This window comes from Rhynchophorus ferrugineus, unplaced genomic scaffold (genome assembly GCF_030347505.1).
Source record: "Rhynchophorus ferrugineus isolate W39M unplaced genomic scaffold, kcgeb_rfMv2 rfM8, whole genome shotgun sequence".
NCBI classification, from domain to species: Eukaryota; Metazoa; Arthropoda; class Insecta; order Coleoptera; family Curculionidae; genus Rhynchophorus; species Rhynchophorus ferrugineus.
Genome location: NW_027472587.1, coordinates 31,214,688 through 31,233,712, shown reverse-complemented (window position 1 = coordinate 31,233,712; position 19,025 = coordinate 31,214,688). Strand labels below are relative to the sequence as shown.

Genomic DNA, 19,025 nt, shown 5'->3' with positions numbered 1-19,025 from the left:
TAAAATATTATATGCCATTAAAAGTGTTTTATTATATCGGTTATCAGACGTCGGTTGCCGTAGTTAATACAGTTGTCCGTGGAGCATAAAAATGAGTTCGTGGACCTGTAACGGTATTTTAAACATTTTCCAGTCCGTAGCAACATTTAAAGAATTCGAAAAATCATGACCGTTCGAATCTGATGTTCGCCGGAATTTTATAGAGATTTGGTTTTATTTATTTCAGGTAAAAAGTCTTACGTTACATCCGGACTAAACCGTGATCGGTATTTTTCATATACATATTGCACAATAAAATCAAGTAACAAATTTTTTATTATACTTTAATATTTGATTTCAAATTTGGTAGTATTATATAAATTTAACAGTACGAAATTTATTTCACATATATATGCATTCCTAAAATATTAACGAACATATATCTTTACATACGCAATTCACCTATAATCAGACTGCAGAAGCACCAATAACAATAAATAATAGAGAGTCACATTCTACGACAGCGCATCTTGGAATGAATCTTGATACAAAACATTGCTAGACAGACCATGTTCAAAAGAAACAGAATGGACTTATGGAGTTAAAATATAGGAAAATGTATTGGTAAATTCGAAGAAAATCACAATCATCAGTACGTAATAATATGCTCTTGTACAAGCAAGTTTTGAAACCTATATGAACATACGGAATTCAATTATGGGTACGTTCCGCGAAAACTACTCTAAATACAAGTATTGTAGGTTCACTGGGATACTACAGGATCGATTCCTTATATCCAGAACTTCAGATACCAAGGTTACTCAGGACATCAAAAGAATTGTAATTAAACATGAATACAAACTCCAATTCCCTGTCAGTATAAAGGTAATATAACTCTTGGATGACACCATAGTAGAACGTATACCCAAAAGAATTAAACCATTTGAACCAGTGAATTTTAGTGTTAATACATAAGCATTAGTGCGGTAGAAACTAAGACAGGGCCGATAGGTTCTCCTAGATATATATCTAAATTTAAATTATTATAAAGTAAAGTTAATTGGCACTGCTTAGTAATGATGTATCGAATAAGTTAAAAAAAATCCTTTGACCGGGTGACATTAACCGAAAATCTACGCAAGTTATGTTATAGATTCATAACATTTTTAAAATGTTGAGTTTTGTTTGCTTTCAGAGACTTACAGTGAATATCTCTCAACCATCAGAATATCCGAAACGTGGTATCGATAATTCAAATTTGTTGATTTTTAGGTTCAAGGGGAGAACGTTTTGGTAGCCAGAAAAAGCTTGAAAATACCGAATTTTAGGAGGCGTTGGATAGATACCATACACAAGTTGAAAAATAATTGTTAAAAAAGTTGAATGGAATTGACTGGAAATGTCGAAAAGATGGGAAGATGGATGCCATATGGATTGAACGACAAGCAGTAACAAAATAGGAAAATTGTCAGTGAAATGCTGCTTAAAATGTATGAGAGCATGTCATTCATTCACCGAATAGTACCGGGTGATGAAACAATTTATTATTTTGAAAATCTTGAAATATTTTGAAGACAATTATTAAATACTGTGCATTGCTCAAAAACTTGATAGTCATGTCGCAGTATGGCAACATACTTATACAACAAAACCAGCAAAAGGAGTTTTAAAATAATTTGTATGGGACATTATATAACACAAACCGTACTCTCCAGACCTGGCTCTATACAACTACCACCTTTATGTTACAATTATGTATTTATTTACGGAATAGCACTTCGCCATTTTCAAAGAAGAGCTCAAGAGAGAACCTATAATTTGGAAAGACCTGAGGGACAGACAAAATGACCATTACTTTGATTAAATAATTTTAACCATCCTTTGTAGATTATACGTTTTTATTAGAAAAATATTGAAATGGAATTACCGACCCACCTGGTAAAGCACGACATCTTGAACAAATATGGATAAGTTTTTGTGTTTTTTTGATGATGCAAATGATGGGATGTTCTGGAGCAGCATTGGAGTATGCATTTATATTTCTTAGAGGATAGATGATGATAACAAGTTTCGAATGATGTCATGACAAAATTGTTAGTAAATACATGAAACATGCTTTATATAGAACGCTATGTGAATTAAGTTAACATATTTTAAGCAAAAATATTTACATTCATGACTTTTATGGCTTTCAACTAGTGTCTCTATATGATTTTTTAAATAGTCCCTAGTTTAGTTGTTCTTTGTTTAACAGTAATATAGAGGATCTATAAAATAGTATATCTTATTGCATGCCCGCAATACTGTTTCCATATAAATAATGTGACACGTATGTAAGTCTTATAGGCAACATCTAAATTACTATACGCTTTGTCGCATATATCGGCATATAAACAAGTGAAACGAGTTTGTAAAAAATAGCCGAATAGCCGAAATTTTTAATGTTTCATCTGGGACAGTATTCACGTGACGATAGCATTCACAATACACGGTAAATCATCATCGTCGAAGAGGAATAGTGGGCAAAGCCCAAAGTTACCTGAGAGAGATTGATGTTCTGTTATGATTTGGGTGGAAATATCATGGTATTCAGCTCGTTCTCTCATTTAAATTTCTGACCGGATTACTGGGAATGAATATCTCGGCATCCTCAGTGTTAAAGTTCTTACTATGACCAGCATATTACTGCTAAAAACTGTCATTTTCCAAAATAATGTGCGCCCATAGACGCATCCTAAAAGGACCAGTCTTGGTTTGAAGAGCATTAGAATATCATCAAACATCTGCCCTGGGAAGCGCAATCGCCAGACCTCAACATAATTGAGCAATTATGTAGAATTTTAGAGCAGAGACTAAGGAACAGATTTTCATCTCGAATATCACTGAAGATATTTGACGCATGATTTTGTATCGGAATAGACCAACATTCCATTGAAATCGCAACTTCAAACACTCTACGAATCTATTCCGCTATGAATTGCAGCTGTTCGAAAAACAAATGGTTGATGAATACCTTACTAATAAATAAATATTTTGTGGAGGTCAGGTATTCATATTATTTGTTCCATCCCCTGTAGATGAAATTGGTAAAGTGTTTATAACAATCTGCTCGACTATTTCTTATATATATTAAGTTTAGATAATGTGACACTAAAATTAAAAAGGTTATCGTGAACTTTAACAGATTAAATCTTCTGCAATTATCTATAGTCGTGATTATCATTCATAAGCTAGTGCTTAGCCTTACATCACTTTCTAAGTATATCGTAGCACGCCACTGATGTTTTCTATTCACTCATACTATTATATATCCTATTTATTTTTGTTAATTCTTTCAATAAATAGGATAAGTGCATAACAATATAAGTTGATCGTTAATGTTCGAGTTCCAACTACAAGGATATTAAAACTTTAATGTTTTTATAGCGACATTTTTAACATTTTTCTCAATTTTTAAGCATATCATTTTAGAAAGAAGAGAGAAAATAAATTATACCAACACACCAGTTTGGGTTTTATTAACAAGCATTCAACAATCCACGGAATATACAATGAAAAAAATATGCTCAGCTATAATCTTAGATGTAGCATAAGCCTTCGATAAGGTTTGGCATGAAGGCCTTGTTCATAAACTAGACAAAATGTTACCAAATAACAAACCAAACTATTAAAATCGTACATTAAAACCAGAATGTTTAGAGCAACAACAACAACAACAAACAAGCTAAAGCAGGTGTACCCTACACACCGCACAAGCACCAATAACATTAAATAATACTATCATTCCATATAGCACCAACGCTAAATATCTCAGAATGAACCTTGATGCAAAACTTCGCTGGAAGGAACATATAAAGAAGAAAAGAAAAGAACCGGAATTAAAATATAGGAAAAAGTACTGGCTAATTGGAAGAAAATTAGAATTATTAGTATATAATAAATAGCTATAATATAAGCAAATACCTATATGGACATACGGAGTTCAATTATGGGGATGTTCTGCAAAGAGTAACATAAATAAAATACAATTATTTCAGAACAAAGTCCTGAGAGGTAGTGCTGGCGCACTCAACTACTATAGGACTGGTTACCTATATCGAGACCTTCAGATGTTCACAGTCAGTCAAGAAATCAAGAGAATTGCAAGGAGCATGAGGAAAGCTCTCATGAGAATATCGAAGTAGTAAAACTCTTGGATAACACCAGAACAGGACACAGACTCAAAAGAACCAAACCATCAGATCTCGTGTAGTGTTGTGTAGTGAGGTGCATATAATAATAAAAAAAAACAGCAGAGACTGAGCTAGGGCCGATGGAACCTCCTAGTTATATATCTAGATTTGAGTTATCATAAAGACAAATTGTAGGTCGATAACAATGTAATAATTAAATAATAAATAAAAAAAATTAAAAAGGTAGTTTCTTATTGCGGAGTAGAATTGTACATTTTGGAATTTATTTACACATTATATAATTGTATGGCACCTATTAATAAACTTATTGCGAACACACACCGTTTAGTTTCAAGATAATAATTTTTTCTTAGATGTTTGTTTTATTTTTGCACAAGTTTTATGATCAAATTTCTTTCTTTTCTTTCAATTTTCATTTCATTGACCTAGCGTATAATATACTGCAATTAATCTTAGACCGTTATATGACACAGCCACCACGGATTATTTTTAAGTGTTATTATTAAGCGTTTGTTAATTTTACGTTAAATTCTTCAACGATCGTGATTTAAATAAAGAAAAATAATTTGCATACATTGACGTGTTCAGGAGTCGATAGGGCGTACAATACAACATCAGCGACGTCCTTTGGTTCCAATCCAGGACGCCCATCTGTAAATTGAGAGGCCCTTTCGGGAGTGTACCCGTAAACGAAGAATTCTGTTTTAACATATCCAGGACTGATGCTCTGTAACATAAAAATTACTATTTTCTGGCCAAATTCATGTGAAAAATAAATTTTTTGATATTTAAATAAGCATTTCATAAGAAAGTTCAACATTTGTTTAACTTGCAATGGGAATGCAATGATGTGCACTATGCAACTTCAACAATGAACTTACTTTTATACCACTAAATGTAAACTTTCTTTTGAGACACTCTGTGTAATAATTTTCAGGAAATCGATTAATTGTCACCGACCGTCAGTTTGATGGGTAGTTTGCTTCGATTTATCTCCCTCCTCAAACATTCTGTCAAAGCTGTAACGGCGAATTTTGTTGCTGGATAAACCGATAGGCCTTCAGAATCCACGTACATATGTCCCAGAGCGCTATTGATATGGATAATATGTCCTTTGGTGTTATTAGCCCTCATGTTCCTGATTGCTTCTCTTGTACATATGTTCAAAGCCATTACATTCGTATCTAAATGATAAAAATAAAAAAATTTTATGAATATGTTAGAATGTTATCTGCTGGCAATTTGCGATGATAGCGGTGACATTTATTCTAGTAAATTTGAATAATTAGGTTATGGTTTAGTTAACTTTTTTTATGTATTCATATATTAGGAATCTGTGTCCTTGGAACAATACTCTAATATGCCGGCAGATTTTCGTCGGTAAATATATCTTTAGCTGATTTGTGTACCCACTGTCACCATCCCAATTTTCTGTCCGCGAATCTTGATGCTATATCTGGTATGCAATTTCTCTTTAGGCTCTTTACAATTCAGCAGCTAACTGGTTATTGTGTTGCTTTAGTCTGGCTTGATAGTTTTTGCTGTATGGCTCAATTTTTTACTTCAATATTCGCATATTCAACTCTAGTATACATATCTGTTGTTTAGGTACGATGGAATTTCAAAAAATATTGAACGTAATCATCATCGTTTTACTTTGAAACTTTTCTAATATTTTGATGTTGCTGTAGCTGTTTGTGTCCTATAGATGTATACCATGCATACATACATGCTTGAGCATAGCTTTATAAATGGTAATTTTACTGGCATGTAACTATTATGGCTTCGTCCGACGTGTCAGTACGTGCTCCAGAGTTTGCAGTCCAATAGATTACTTTCGGTCTATCTGTATTTAAGCCAAGTAAGGCGTGGGCGAAGATGCAAACTCAAATGTTTGGTGTCATCTGATTGTGGGATCGCTGTACTACAAAGTTTCAAAAAAGGGTAGGCTTTTTTTCTGAATGTGAAGCCTACTGAGTCCTCATCTTCGTATGTTGAAAAGGGTGTGGTATTATTTTCACACATGGCTGTACTGGTATAAGCACGAGCGGATATATCTGCTGTGAATATTATATAGAGAACTGGATCCAGTATACCGCCTTGTGATATTACTGACCTAGTTTCGTAGAATTGAGATCTGCTCCATCAATGAGTTAATCACGACAAATATTTGTGAGAACGAAGATGAAGATGGATAAACGAAATAAAAAAGTACACAAATATGGAAACATAATTCAATATGTAACAAAATAAAGGTTGAGGTGCTTAACATATGTCGGTAAAGTGACAGAGTACAGGTAGAGTTACAGAATATTGACTGAAAAAAGAATGGAGAGGAATGACTCAAGGAGAGATAGTTAGAGATAATTACAGACATAAGAAATGCTGTACAACAAATTAAAGAACAGCGGCACAAAATATATTTGAACAGAAAAACTGAAAAGGAAATTGAAGGGGGATAATTCTCAGTATTTTTGCGATCTACCTACATATCCATTGTTATATTGATAAGAAATTTAGACGTCTAATTGTGAATCTGTGTGTGGTGTATTGAAATTATCGTGTTAGGATATATTATAATCATAAAGTATGTTATTGATTCTTTTGAAACAAATTATTGCTGGTAGTTCGACGAAACGACATACACTGAAAAGTAAAATCTGTAAGTGATGCTTTAACAGGAAGTTGGTAATAAATGTAGTAGAGGCGACTACAATAACACCGACGGTTTTATATTCGGTCAAATATATTGTTAGAATGTTGTTTTATAAGAATTTCGATGGCTATTGTTATAAAATATCACAATATACTATTTAGGTATTAATATAAGGTTGGAGTAAGACTTATTTCTGTTTTCTATTTTTTTGGTCTTTGTCAAATATTCAGTGACACCCCAAAATTAAGCTCTGTTGACAATTCCTTCAAAATCCCCTTCAAAGGCAAGCTTAAAATGGTGACTATAGATTATAGATGATTACTATGGAAAGTGTATTACATGATTCAGATTACAGTAATATAATTACGGCTTTACCACATCAATAATAAATGAGTGAGAATGAGTAAGAACGGCTTTTCTAAAGTAAATTTGCTTTGAAAAATATGATATTAACCGAAAATTTTACTTCCTCAATCCATTATATTGATCTAAATAATTGACTATGACAAGAATTGTTGTTAGTTATATTTTCAATGGTTTTTCTCTAATTTTTCTGCTATAAGACTTACCGAACTCTTGTCTCCATTTCTCGGTGTCACCATCGATTAGCTCTGTATCCAATCCAACGCCAGCATTGTTAACCAGAATGAAAATAGGCCCTAAAGTTTCAATTATTTTCTGGAAAGCGGCCAAAATATCACTTTCCTTTAGCAAGTCACATTTGAATGGATACAACTTTCCCTTCTCTCCCCTCAGTAGCTTCGCATGCTTTTCCACGCGCTCACATCTTCTCGCTATACCGGCTACCTTCAGGGCATTAGTATTTTAAATCATTAAACATATGAGGAAAATTATGTATAAATTCAATTCGCCAACTTTGATAGAAAAAATAGATACAAATAACAGGTCAAATTAAAAGTCCCCAGCCTGACACGTAGATGGCGCTACTAGAATTACTAGAAAATACTAGATTCAAAAGATTTTTTAGTTAGCCCTTAAATGCAAAAGATGTGGGTATAACTTTGACAGCTGTCGGATTATTTGTTTGTGAATTATAGCATATCGAGTAAAGCAACTATTGTTATTGTGAAGAAAATGGATAAAAGGGAATTTTGCGTGTTGATAAATTACTGCTTTTTGAAGGGAAAAAATACCGTTGAAGCAAAAAGTTGGCTTGATGAGTTTCCGGACACTGCCCCAGGAAAATCAACCATCTAGGATTGGTATGATAAGTTTAGACGTGGTGAAACGAGCACCGAAGACGGTGAACGCAGTGGACGCCCAAAAGAGGTTGTTACCGAAGAATGCATTAAAAAATTCCACAAATTGATTTTGAATAGCCGCAAATTGAAATTGAATGAACTAGCAGACACTTTAGAGATATCAACTGTCATATCAGAAAGCTCTGTGCAAAGTGGGTGCCGCGCAAGCTCACTTTTGATCAAAAACAACTACGAGTTGATGATTCGGAGCAGTGGTTCAAGATGATTAAGCGTAATAAACCCGAGTTTTGCGTCGATATGTGACAATATATAAAACATGGCTCCATCATTTCACTGCGATTATCCAATCGACAGTCATCCGTATTTTGGTATACGCATGGAATAATTTTCATTGACTGCCTTGAAAAAGGAAGGACTATCAACAGCGACTACTACGTTGCATAGTCGGACCGCTTGAAGGACGAAATCGTCGAAAAACATAACAAAAATCCATAAATTGGGCTTCAAATTGCTTCCTCATCCTCCGTATTCTCCAGATCCGACCTCCGATGACTATGTCCTGATCTCAAATCTCAAAAGAATGTTCGCTGGGAAGAAATTTTCGTCGAATGAAGAGGTGATCGCCGACAATAAGGCCTAGTTTGAAGCAAAGAACCAATCAAACTACAAAAATTGTATCGAAAAATTAGAGGGTCGTTAGTATCACCCTTGAAGGAAATTATATTGAATAAAAAAAACTAAATTTGACAAAAAAATGTGTTTTACTATGGTAGGACGGGGACTTTTCAATTTCGCTGTTATACGTACAATAATCCCTTGCTTCACAAAAGCTTCAGCAATGGCCTTTCCGATACCTGCCGATACTCCAGTAACTATAGCCACTTTGCCATTCCAACGACTCAGAGACATTTCAACTGAAATCAAGAAATATATTATAAGTTAAAATAATTTTATTCATTTACCTATATCCTTTATATTGTGTATAGACTTCCAATATTATTTCTGAAAATATGATAATACAAAAGTACTGAACAGACTGTGAATTCAAGGAAGGTGGAGATGTTTTTTATATAGTTCAGTCAAGCATCAATTCCTTTAAAGGCGTTCTTTGAGAAGTAAACATTAAACTGTCAATATAGAAAACAAAGAAAGTTTTTTGACGAGCTGACATATAGAGACCGAAATTAAGGCATTATCCTGTCAATACGAAATTATATAGGGCAGATCTGTGTTGAAATTGAATAAAACAGGCTCTTATATTCCAAAAGCAATAATTTATTTATATTATTATTTATGGAAAGTAGTTTCCTTTATATATATGTTATTAAATATTTAACAGGTGGGTCAGTTTATCTTTTTTTACATATTTTAAAGTCTCCTTTTACCAACCATGGGTTTATCTGGACTGGACCCACTATTTAACGTGGGCTCCGAACCACGGTCCACCGACTGGTGAGTGACCAACTTAGAAATCATCGCAGAATGTTTTACCCAGCCTGGTTACTGGCCTGGCTAGAATCATTTTCCTTGTCGGATTTTACACTCTTGCCTGGGACAATCACAAATACTAAACAATCATAAACCTACATTTACGACCATGCCCCAGCAGGATTCGATCCCGCGGCTATCGCAACAGTAGGAGGACCGTCCTGTTGCCTTTATCATTGCGCCACCAAGCCAGCGCCAGTTTATCTTAGTTGGTCACTTGTTGATAATTATATATCGCATTTTTACTGACATTAATGCTTTTATCAGCCTATAAAATTCTATATGACTTGGTACTATTGAGCCATGTTGCCAAATGTTCTCAAAACGATAGCGAATTTATTTACAAGTTTTAAAATGACATATTGGACCAACTGATATCATATATTTTGGGCTATATGTAGCCCTTTCAATATAACGACCAATACTTGTCAGGGATGTAAAAACAAAATTTGTAAGAGCGTAAAACTCGTTTTATATTCGGAGCCAATTTTTCCTTCTAATTTTACTAATTAAAATTATTCGAGTTAAAACAAGGCAGGACGCTTCCTGAGGAGTCTTGAACATGTATTTTAATCAATCTATAAAATTTGATTCGTCTTGGTAGTAGACGACATTGCTGTAATACATCTACAAAATTATTCAAAATATTAATGATAATAATTAAAGGTTATAAGCCGGCAAATCTTTAGTATTCGTGATTATACTGATTGAAAATGCCAAAAATTGTTAAATAGTCAAGAAATTATTGGGTCTCTAACCAGTTGTATGAAACATGAATGAAATAATGGAGACCTCCTCTGGCCAGTAAAATGCGTTAGAGAGGTAAGTATTGATACTATTAAATATTAAGTTCTTATCAAATATTAAACGGTTTTATTGAAAACTGAGAACTTGCGAATACAAAGAGCGAAACATTATAATGCGGGTGACGAATCAAGATTTTCAGAGAAAACTGGTAGGCTGTGAAGTATCCATAGACAATTTAGGGATATGGAGCTCCTTGAAGTTTATAAGTCATCCCTTCATATACTTTTAGGAAACATAGGAAACATAGTGATGTAAACGTAATGTAGGAAGGGGTGTAATGGAACTTTCAGACATTGCTTTTAAAAGTATACCATTTTTGAGAGCCCATAATATGGACGTTTCAAAAGGTAACTGTGTCTAAAGACAGAAACAGCTAATAATGCGTGCATAATTGCTAAAGATAGTGAAATATTTTTTCTACTATCTACTATCCTGGCATCACTGTGCAGCTTATAATCTAATTCTTATTCTAGATACTATTCTAACTTATTCTAAAAACTAATTCATTCTAGAGATTATTAAATCTCACTGCATGTGTCTATTAATCAGTTCGTATGGCAGTTTGAGTTTGAGCCTACGCACTTCACTGTCGTTGCCTATATTTAACTGTTTGGCGAGAGCATTAGGATGAACTAATAGTCTTTCAAAGTACTTCACACTAACACTCGGAATCACTTTCGTTATGGGTTCTATGGAGATATCGCGCTGAATCAGTTTATTGGAGACGTAATATGACATCGACGATGAGTCGCAACACTTTATTCTGGAAACTCTGGACGACATCTATCTTAGATTTGCTAGTAGTATCCCACAGTTCAATTTCTAAACAAAATTTTGTTATCTAATGATAATTTAGATTTATGCCCATTTGGCAATTGGCCATCAGCCAATACATTTGGTTTAGTTTAAGCCCAAGCTGTTTGCGTTTTGTAACTGTATGTTTTTTTCCATGTCAAACGTCGATCTAAATGCATTCTCAGATATTTAACGTTGGCTGCTAGTGGAAGTTCATGATTATTCAATTTTACTGAGGGACAAGTTCTTCTACAAAGGGTGAATGGCGCATGGGTAGATTTTGTCTCATTTGCTTTGATACGCCACGTTTTCAACCATAAGAACACTGCTCTGCCGAATACCCAAATATATTGGGTGTAGGTCAGCGTATTTTTCACCCTGTTGGATAATAAAATGTCTGTCTGTGAGGCACGATTTCGGCAGTTGAAAGTGCCTATGGGACAAAATCTTTTTCAATTTAACATGCAGTCCAGGGTGAAATATGTATGTGGTTTGATGTTTTTTTAATTTTTAATTACATGTTACATAAACATTAGGCTCGAATTAATACTACATGTTTTGCAGATAGAGCAAATACTTTAGGGAGAATGTAGTGATTAAATGTAATATAATAAAGAAAAATATACATAGGTTCTAACAAAATAAACTCACGAGAAATTTGGAGATACCGAAATTACTTAGTAAGAAAACACAGTAACGAAAGAAACGATCACACTTCGATACACAATTGTTAATTAGGTAGGTTAGACCTCCAGGATATACCACTACATAAAAAATCGCGTCTAAAACTCTACCACATACGTGTCATGGAAAAAGAGTTCAATGTAAATATAATAGAACTCTAACCTAAAAATTATTGTGGCTGTTAACCTCTGTTTTAAGTCGTTCTAATAATATATGCATTATAAGAATTCTAATGTTAAAATAACATATGTTTTATAACGGTATTTTCATTCATTGCGTTGTTTAATTTACAACAGTATTTTGTTGTGTTAGATTTAAAATAAACAAAATTTAATTTTGATAGTATACATTGATCCACAACATCTCCGGATGCGCATATTGGCTCCATTTAATTTTACAATAGAGAATCGTCTTTTAAATCAGAGTATGGCGCATGCGCATACACAGCTTTATTTACTAATTTTTCATCATGTTTATTAGATTTAATGTCGAATATATTAAGCAGGTAAATAGGTTCCGGAAGTAACATCCATAAAAATAGAAAAAAAATTGGAAATAACATATTTTATTTAAAAAAAGTTTTGAATAAGACGAAATAATAAAAATATAATTAATATATGTCCGGATATTCTATTTTTATAAAAACATTATATTACACATCATTATTTTTATAAATAAAAATAAACAAATATGATAAATAACTAATTTAGTGTTGAAACTGTATATAACGACAGAAACAAACAATGATTTTTTTGAAATAACACATTTTATTTAAAAAATTAAATAAAAGGAATAATTAAAATACTTTCTGTATGCCTTTCTATTTTTATTAAACACCATATATAAACAAATTTACATATTTGAACAATTAAAAAGAACTCTAAAAACCATATAAATAAACATTACCATAGAAAAGACCAAAATCGTTTAGATCAAACACAGCCAATATAGTTAAAACAAAACGAAAAAGCCACCAATATATATGAAAGCAGAAAAATTTAATACTAATAATAAATCTCCAATATTATCGCTATTATTCTTGATCCACCAACATCTTTAATGAATTATCTACTTTTTTTCTAGCTTTCGATTAACATATTGTACATTTACTTGCCTAAAACGAATGGATGATCGTACTTAAGCTGAAATACATCTCATATGAGTCAATACATTATGAGTTTTACAAAACTATAATTTATTTAACTACACTCTTATATAATAATGCATTCTATTTTCATCGCCATTAGATCAGTAGGGTATCGTTGGCAGTTTTATAATTTGTTTATTTTATTCAGGTCTAATTTTGTTAGCAAATTTAATTATTTCGTAGTATCATTTTACTCTGTTCTTACATCTTAGCAAAATGCTGTCTAATTTCTTCTTCTCTGATTTTCTGAATTTCACATTTTTCGACTCTTACTCTCAACAAATTCTAGCTAAATCTTAGCTATAAAATAAAATCTAATAAAATATAATATAAAATAAATAAAAAATATAATGTATATTATATTATGTTTAATGATTTAAATTTTATTTTATAGCGAAGATGTAGCTAGATAATAAATGTGTAATTACTACCAGGTACTACAGTTTTTACTACTATTCTTGATGGACAAACCTCATTAATGACTTGACTACTTCCAACAAAATAAGAATCATTTTCTTCTCTGTTCTTGTTATCATTAAATTTTGGCATATGTTGATACCTACTCCAGGTCGTTGAAAATGTTCTGTTATAAATTTGGCAGCTAAAATTCTCACTATAAACCTTCCCAATATATTCCCACAAATAAAAGTGATGTTGTTTAGATTTAATAACTTTTAAAAATTTAACCTTACATTCTACACTTACCCTTGTTCTTCCATATTTTAAAACCAATTTATGTTAGACTACCAAGAATAATACAATAATTTATTTATTATTACAATAGAATTATTTGTGTAACACAAAATCTAAATAATTTAGATTTTTTTGTTTCTTTGATGAGATCGACTCGAAATGAATGGACCGCCATTAGAAAAGGAAGACAATATAGTTTATTTTTTTCTATGGTTTATTCTAGGTAGGAGAATGCGCACGCGCCGAATCCGAAGATGTTGTCGAGCAATGTATCCTAAATTTGATACTGCAACATTGCCTTATAAATTTTGATGACGTGTATTGGCATGACGTTTTAGTAGAAGGATTATGATTATTATATGTGTATGTATTTATCAACTTCTATGACTAAGGCTGAAAATGTTGAACGATTTTTTCGATAGGATAAATTACATAAAAATGAAAATGATTAATGGTACATAGTTAAAAAGTAGCGATCTCCTTTTTTTTGGGGGAATGTGATCATGGAAAACTTCCAGATCCAGATGCCGGTGTGGAAAAAAACTATAATTTTTCTTTCAGTTTATTCAGAACCGCCTGGTTTCTATCCATCGTTCTTAGGCGCTATCTAGATTTTCGTTCGAAATATGTGTACGATGTTTAGGCGATATACGGACAAACTTTTATAAGGAAATTTTTAGTTCAAAACAATTTTTTTCTTCAGTTCAGGTAAACGAACAGCAGAATTTTAAGTTTGAGTTGATTTATGAATGATAATATTTGGTAAAAGGGGGGAAAATGATTTACTTTGACATTATAATACAACTAATGTACATATTATCAAAAGACTTAAACTACAGATAATTAGCCACAGACGCAATTGTTTGTAAAGTGGGGCTATTTTGTTATATTTACATTTAACTCTTCTACATACCGCCTGTGATGTAAATTTGTATGCAGTGCTATCCCCGGGAGGCCTAATCGACCTAATTAACCAATATGTAACACCAAATAAAGTATTTAAATTTCATTAGAGAATATACTAACATTTTTATATTTATTTTTTCTTTCCTTCATTGCTGTGTATATTTGTCAAGTTGTTTTGATATCTTTGCATTTCTCCTTAGTTTTTGATAGTTGTATATACGGCTTGGTGAATGGAGATAAAACAAAATGAAACAGTGGTTCATTATGTTAGGTGGCCGTTATTTATTGGAGTTGTATAAATAGCGGAAAATATAAATAGATAAAAAGGGCTGGCAGAGCTGTTACCTGAAGACGAGGCTTGGGTAGTCGATGGCGGCACGTCTGTACTATGGGTAGTGACGCATGAATGCATGAAATTACCCTTCAATAATCTCTAATAAAAATCTCGGGGTTACCAGATATTTGTTATTCTGTACTAGTTGGCGCTGCTGGCTCCCAGCCCGTGTTCAACATCTGGGATTATGTTTCTGGGTATTTTGTAGATCGCTATTCCACGATGTAAAATTCAAGGTCGCTACAGTTTTTTAAGATTTCCTTGTATACATCTTGACAAAATTAGATTTAACTGCATTCTCGCTAATTAATTTAACATAACTGTAAAATTCTAACCATATACTCATATATATGTAAGCTTAAAAACCTTTTACGTTCTACAGTGCGATTTTCTACAATTTCCTAAATTAGCTATATACCTTTGCCACCTTGTCTTGGTAACTCTCGGCATTGTATCATAATTTTACATCCCTAAAGTTTCAGCTAGTCATTATCACGGTCTAAGGCACTATTCCAGTCAATAGGTAAATTGTTCTAATCTATCTAACACTGGTACATGATCTCACTCTTTGTAAATATCTTCTTCTGGGTACGGAGAACTATAAAGTCATCTCGAAAGTATTTAAAATCGCTTTTTGGAATATAGAAGTACAAATTTCCTATCAAAATAGCTGGATCAGGATTCGATAATATTTCTACTGTGAGAATGCAGCATGCAAATTACGCTGCTGAGAAGAAAGTTTAATCCTTCAGAATATGTCAACAAGAGCCTGCATAAGATGCACCAAGAATATAGAATTGGCTTGCTTTCTGATAATTTTTCATTTTAAAAAGCCATATGATCAGAAACATTGGTGAAATACATATTAATCAAAACACTTTCCATCAACTACCATAAATTTCTAAAATCTTCTAGCAGCATGTAAATGTAATCATCCAGTTGCGATCTATCATACATATTTGTTTTTATATTTAACTATAGATATCCTAACTGAGATTGAAGTGATTTGTTTCGCAATCTTTTTAAATTTTCGTAGATGAATTAATATTACAATGGCTTACACAAATATATATTAGTATAAAATATGAATTATCATCACGATAACATTCAAGCACTTGGTCAGTGGTAAACTCAAAGTCTAATCAAAGCAGTTGCCATCAATCAATATGTATATTGAAACTCGGAAAGGGATAGTTCGTGCTAACTTTCATCAATAACAGCTAATTAGCACTTAATTTGTATAAAATATTTCGCGTGTCAACATATATTTGCCTCATTGTTTGGATAAAGTATTCGTAGTTCCCACCAGTTTGTGAGCTTTAATATTTTTTAGTAAATATAACTAAACCAATCTTTTCTTCTGGACGAACTGGAGATTTATATACACGTATAAATATAGTGTCATCTTAGTAATGAAAAAAGCGCTGACATTTTGAAGCAATTGGTCAATCCCTACTGTCGCCCTAATACCATCTTAATATAAACGAAAATCGTAATTATACCCACGTCAAAGATAGAACGACAAATGATTCAGGAATATGGACATAGGACTTTGAGTACCTCCAATCCTCCTGTAATAGTCTTATAGGCGATCATGTCCTCGAACTCCACTAAATTATGTTTAGGAATATTTTGACTAAGTGTAAATCGATGAGCTGATATAATATGTGTCGAATCTTAGCAGAATCTTAACAATTTTTTTCGCGGATGATTGAATATTAGAATCGATTACAAAAGTATATATTCATATAAAATATGAATTATCATCACGATAACATTTAAGCGCTTGATCAATCGTAAACTTAAAGTATAATCAAAGCAGTTTTCGTCAATCAATATGAGAGTCCAATCAATCAATATGTATATTGAAACTCCTAAATGGATAGTTCGTGTTAACATTCATCAATAACAACTGATTTGCACATAATTTATATCAAATACCTCGCCTGTCAACATATATTTGCCTCATTGTTTGTGAGCTTTAATATTTTTTTACCATCTTAATATAAACGAAAATCGTAATTATGCCCACATCAAAGATAGAACGACAAATAGTTCAAGAAAATGGGCAAAGGCCTTTGAGTATCTCCAATCCTCTTGTAATAGTCTTATCGCCCAAACTATGATCATGTTCTCGAACTCCAACGAAAATTCGGAATAATATTAACTCTCATTTTAATTGAAAACTATTTTATTTTAATGAAAGGGGTGCTTGTTGAATGGACTGTTTAAAGCTTCTATATGTATTACACAGGAATAGATGTCATAACGGTGACACAAAATATATGAATAAATATTATCGGCCCTATATTCATTAGATCTGGCCGGAGCACTGCAAGTTTCAGCTCTTATGCAGTAGATTATTCGTCGGTTTGGCTGTACATAAATAGACCATAGACGCTCTTAAGCAGCTCCTTCATCACTACATAGTATAAAACAAAGTCGCCTTTTCTATCCGTATATCCCTATGTGCGCTTAAGTCTTTAAAACTACGCAACGGATTTTGATGCGGTTTTTTTCAGTAGATAGAGTGATTCAAGAGGAAGGTTTATATGTATAATACATGCATAATATACTAAGGCAACATTGCTAATTTTAGAGGTTTCTAACGTGATGTCGTGTTATTTAGCAATTAGCAAAAACGCTGCCTAACCCTACGAGTTAGATCAAATTAATGTACTACAGTATTGTACACCATAAAAGGTCTACAAAAAAGTCCGCGATGGTATATGTTTATCATTTAGGGATAACCCACATTAACCATTTTTATTGTTTACTTTTTACGTGAGAAAATGGCTTATTTACGAAGCTATTTTAAGCAATACGGCATTAATCCTTATCGAATTAAGTACCTTAAATACAGTGTGCAATTAATATAGATCAATATGGTTCCTTACAGCATGTAAATTAAATAAATATTTTCGGAGATATTACAAATTTAAAATTTGCGTTTAAAAATGTGTAATGTAATAAAAATTGTATGAATTTAGATATTCTAAAGATAGCAGGAAATCTTCATAGTAAGTATAGGGGAAGAGGAATTGTTTTACTCCAAATTTAATGCGTGCAGGCCAAGGGCAGTAATGAATGAACCAAAAATACTAGATCGATTTTAATCATGTTTTCATTGAGTGACATAGGCATATATATTTTATGCCCGTGCAAAGTCGGAGCGGGCCGCTATGTTTTTATATACAACGTTCATATTTTTTCTGTAGTGTATTTAATTTAGTTATTTAATCAGCATTGCACCCGTGCGAAGCCGGGGCGGGTCGCTAGTATTTAATATATAAGTACCATCAATCCAATTTAAATTTTAAAATATTCAATGAATTTGATGATGTGTGAACACAAGACAGCAGAGAACAAATATTCTTGTTCAAGAACTGAGGGTAATGTCTAAGGTTCTAGAAGTATAATCCGTCATTGTACTATACAAACGAAATATTACACAAGATATTGATTTAAACTATCACATTCTGTAAAAATTTGTATTTTCTAAAAAAAATTATACAGATGAGTCCTGCTGGTATTTGAAATGAAGTTTTTCGTTAAACCACGTTAGTTGAAACCTTAGCAAGCATTTAATAAGCGCCATGACGATAAAATACGATCAAACTTTGTAAATCGGCGATTGTTCATCCTCTATGGACAAAACCGATGGCGTCCTCTATTATTACTGAGGGAAATATGACAGGAAATTTGCAGGAATTTAAAACGAAGGTCTCCGATCGGAATCTGGACTCGGACATAAGTTAAGACCAACAGAAAGGGTCGTATTTTATATTTGGGGTTGGCATTTTCTTTTCAAGAGGTATTTTCATATTTCGGTAATAGCTTAGAGTGTGTGACCTAACTTCTTTATGTTTATAGATACTACACCCTCAATCTCTTAAAAAATAACTCCTGAAGTACCTCGGAAGCTTACGGAAAGTTTACTTATTTTATTTTCTGTTCGTTTGTAAATATGCGTTGTGAAGTATTATTGAAAACAAATTTAAAAGATAATAATTTATTTCCGAATTTCCAAATTTATGTCATACTTTTAAAGTAATTACTCGTGAATGCTGTAGATTTATATGAATGTATATTTCAGACTTGCTAACAAATGTTGCGTTAA

The 19,025-nt window shown here is 32.5% G+C and overlaps 1 protein-coding gene across 1 annotated transcript; it reads right to left on the bottom strand.

Moving 5' to 3' along the window:
- Window positions 1–7: 7 nt before the first annotated feature.
- LOC143201071 (farnesol dehydrogenase) lies at window positions 8–9,152 on the bottom strand. The gene is made up of 6 exons (XM_076411923.1): window positions 9,014–9,152; window positions 8,859–8,965; window positions 7,398–7,635; window positions 5,133–5,356; window positions 4,747–4,899; window positions 8–105 (listed from the first exon to the last, which is right to left on the bottom strand). The coding sequence occupies exons 2-6, from the start codon at window positions 8,958–8,960 to the stop codon at window positions 64–66; spliced, it is 759 nt and encodes a 252-aa protein (XP_076268038.1). The 5' UTR covers window positions 8,961–8,965; window positions 9,014–9,152; the 3' UTR covers window positions 8–63.
- Window positions 9,153–19,025: the final 9,873 nt, after the last annotated feature.

Excerpts from the sequence above, each read along its gene's own strand:
- LOC143201071 (XM_076411923.1), bottom strand. The coding sequence starts at position 8,960 with ATGTCTCTGAGTCGTTGGAATGGCAAAGTGGCTATAGTTACTGGAGTA. Across the intron at positions 5,357-7,397 it reads GAAATGGAGACAAGAGTTCG|ATACGAATGTAATGGCTTTG; the intron begins GTAAGTCTTATA and ends TTTATCATTTAG. Across the intron at positions 106-4,746 it reads CGACTCCTGAACACGTCAAT|GTCCACGAACTCATTTTTAT; the intron begins GTATGCAAATTA and ends ATACCGTTACAG.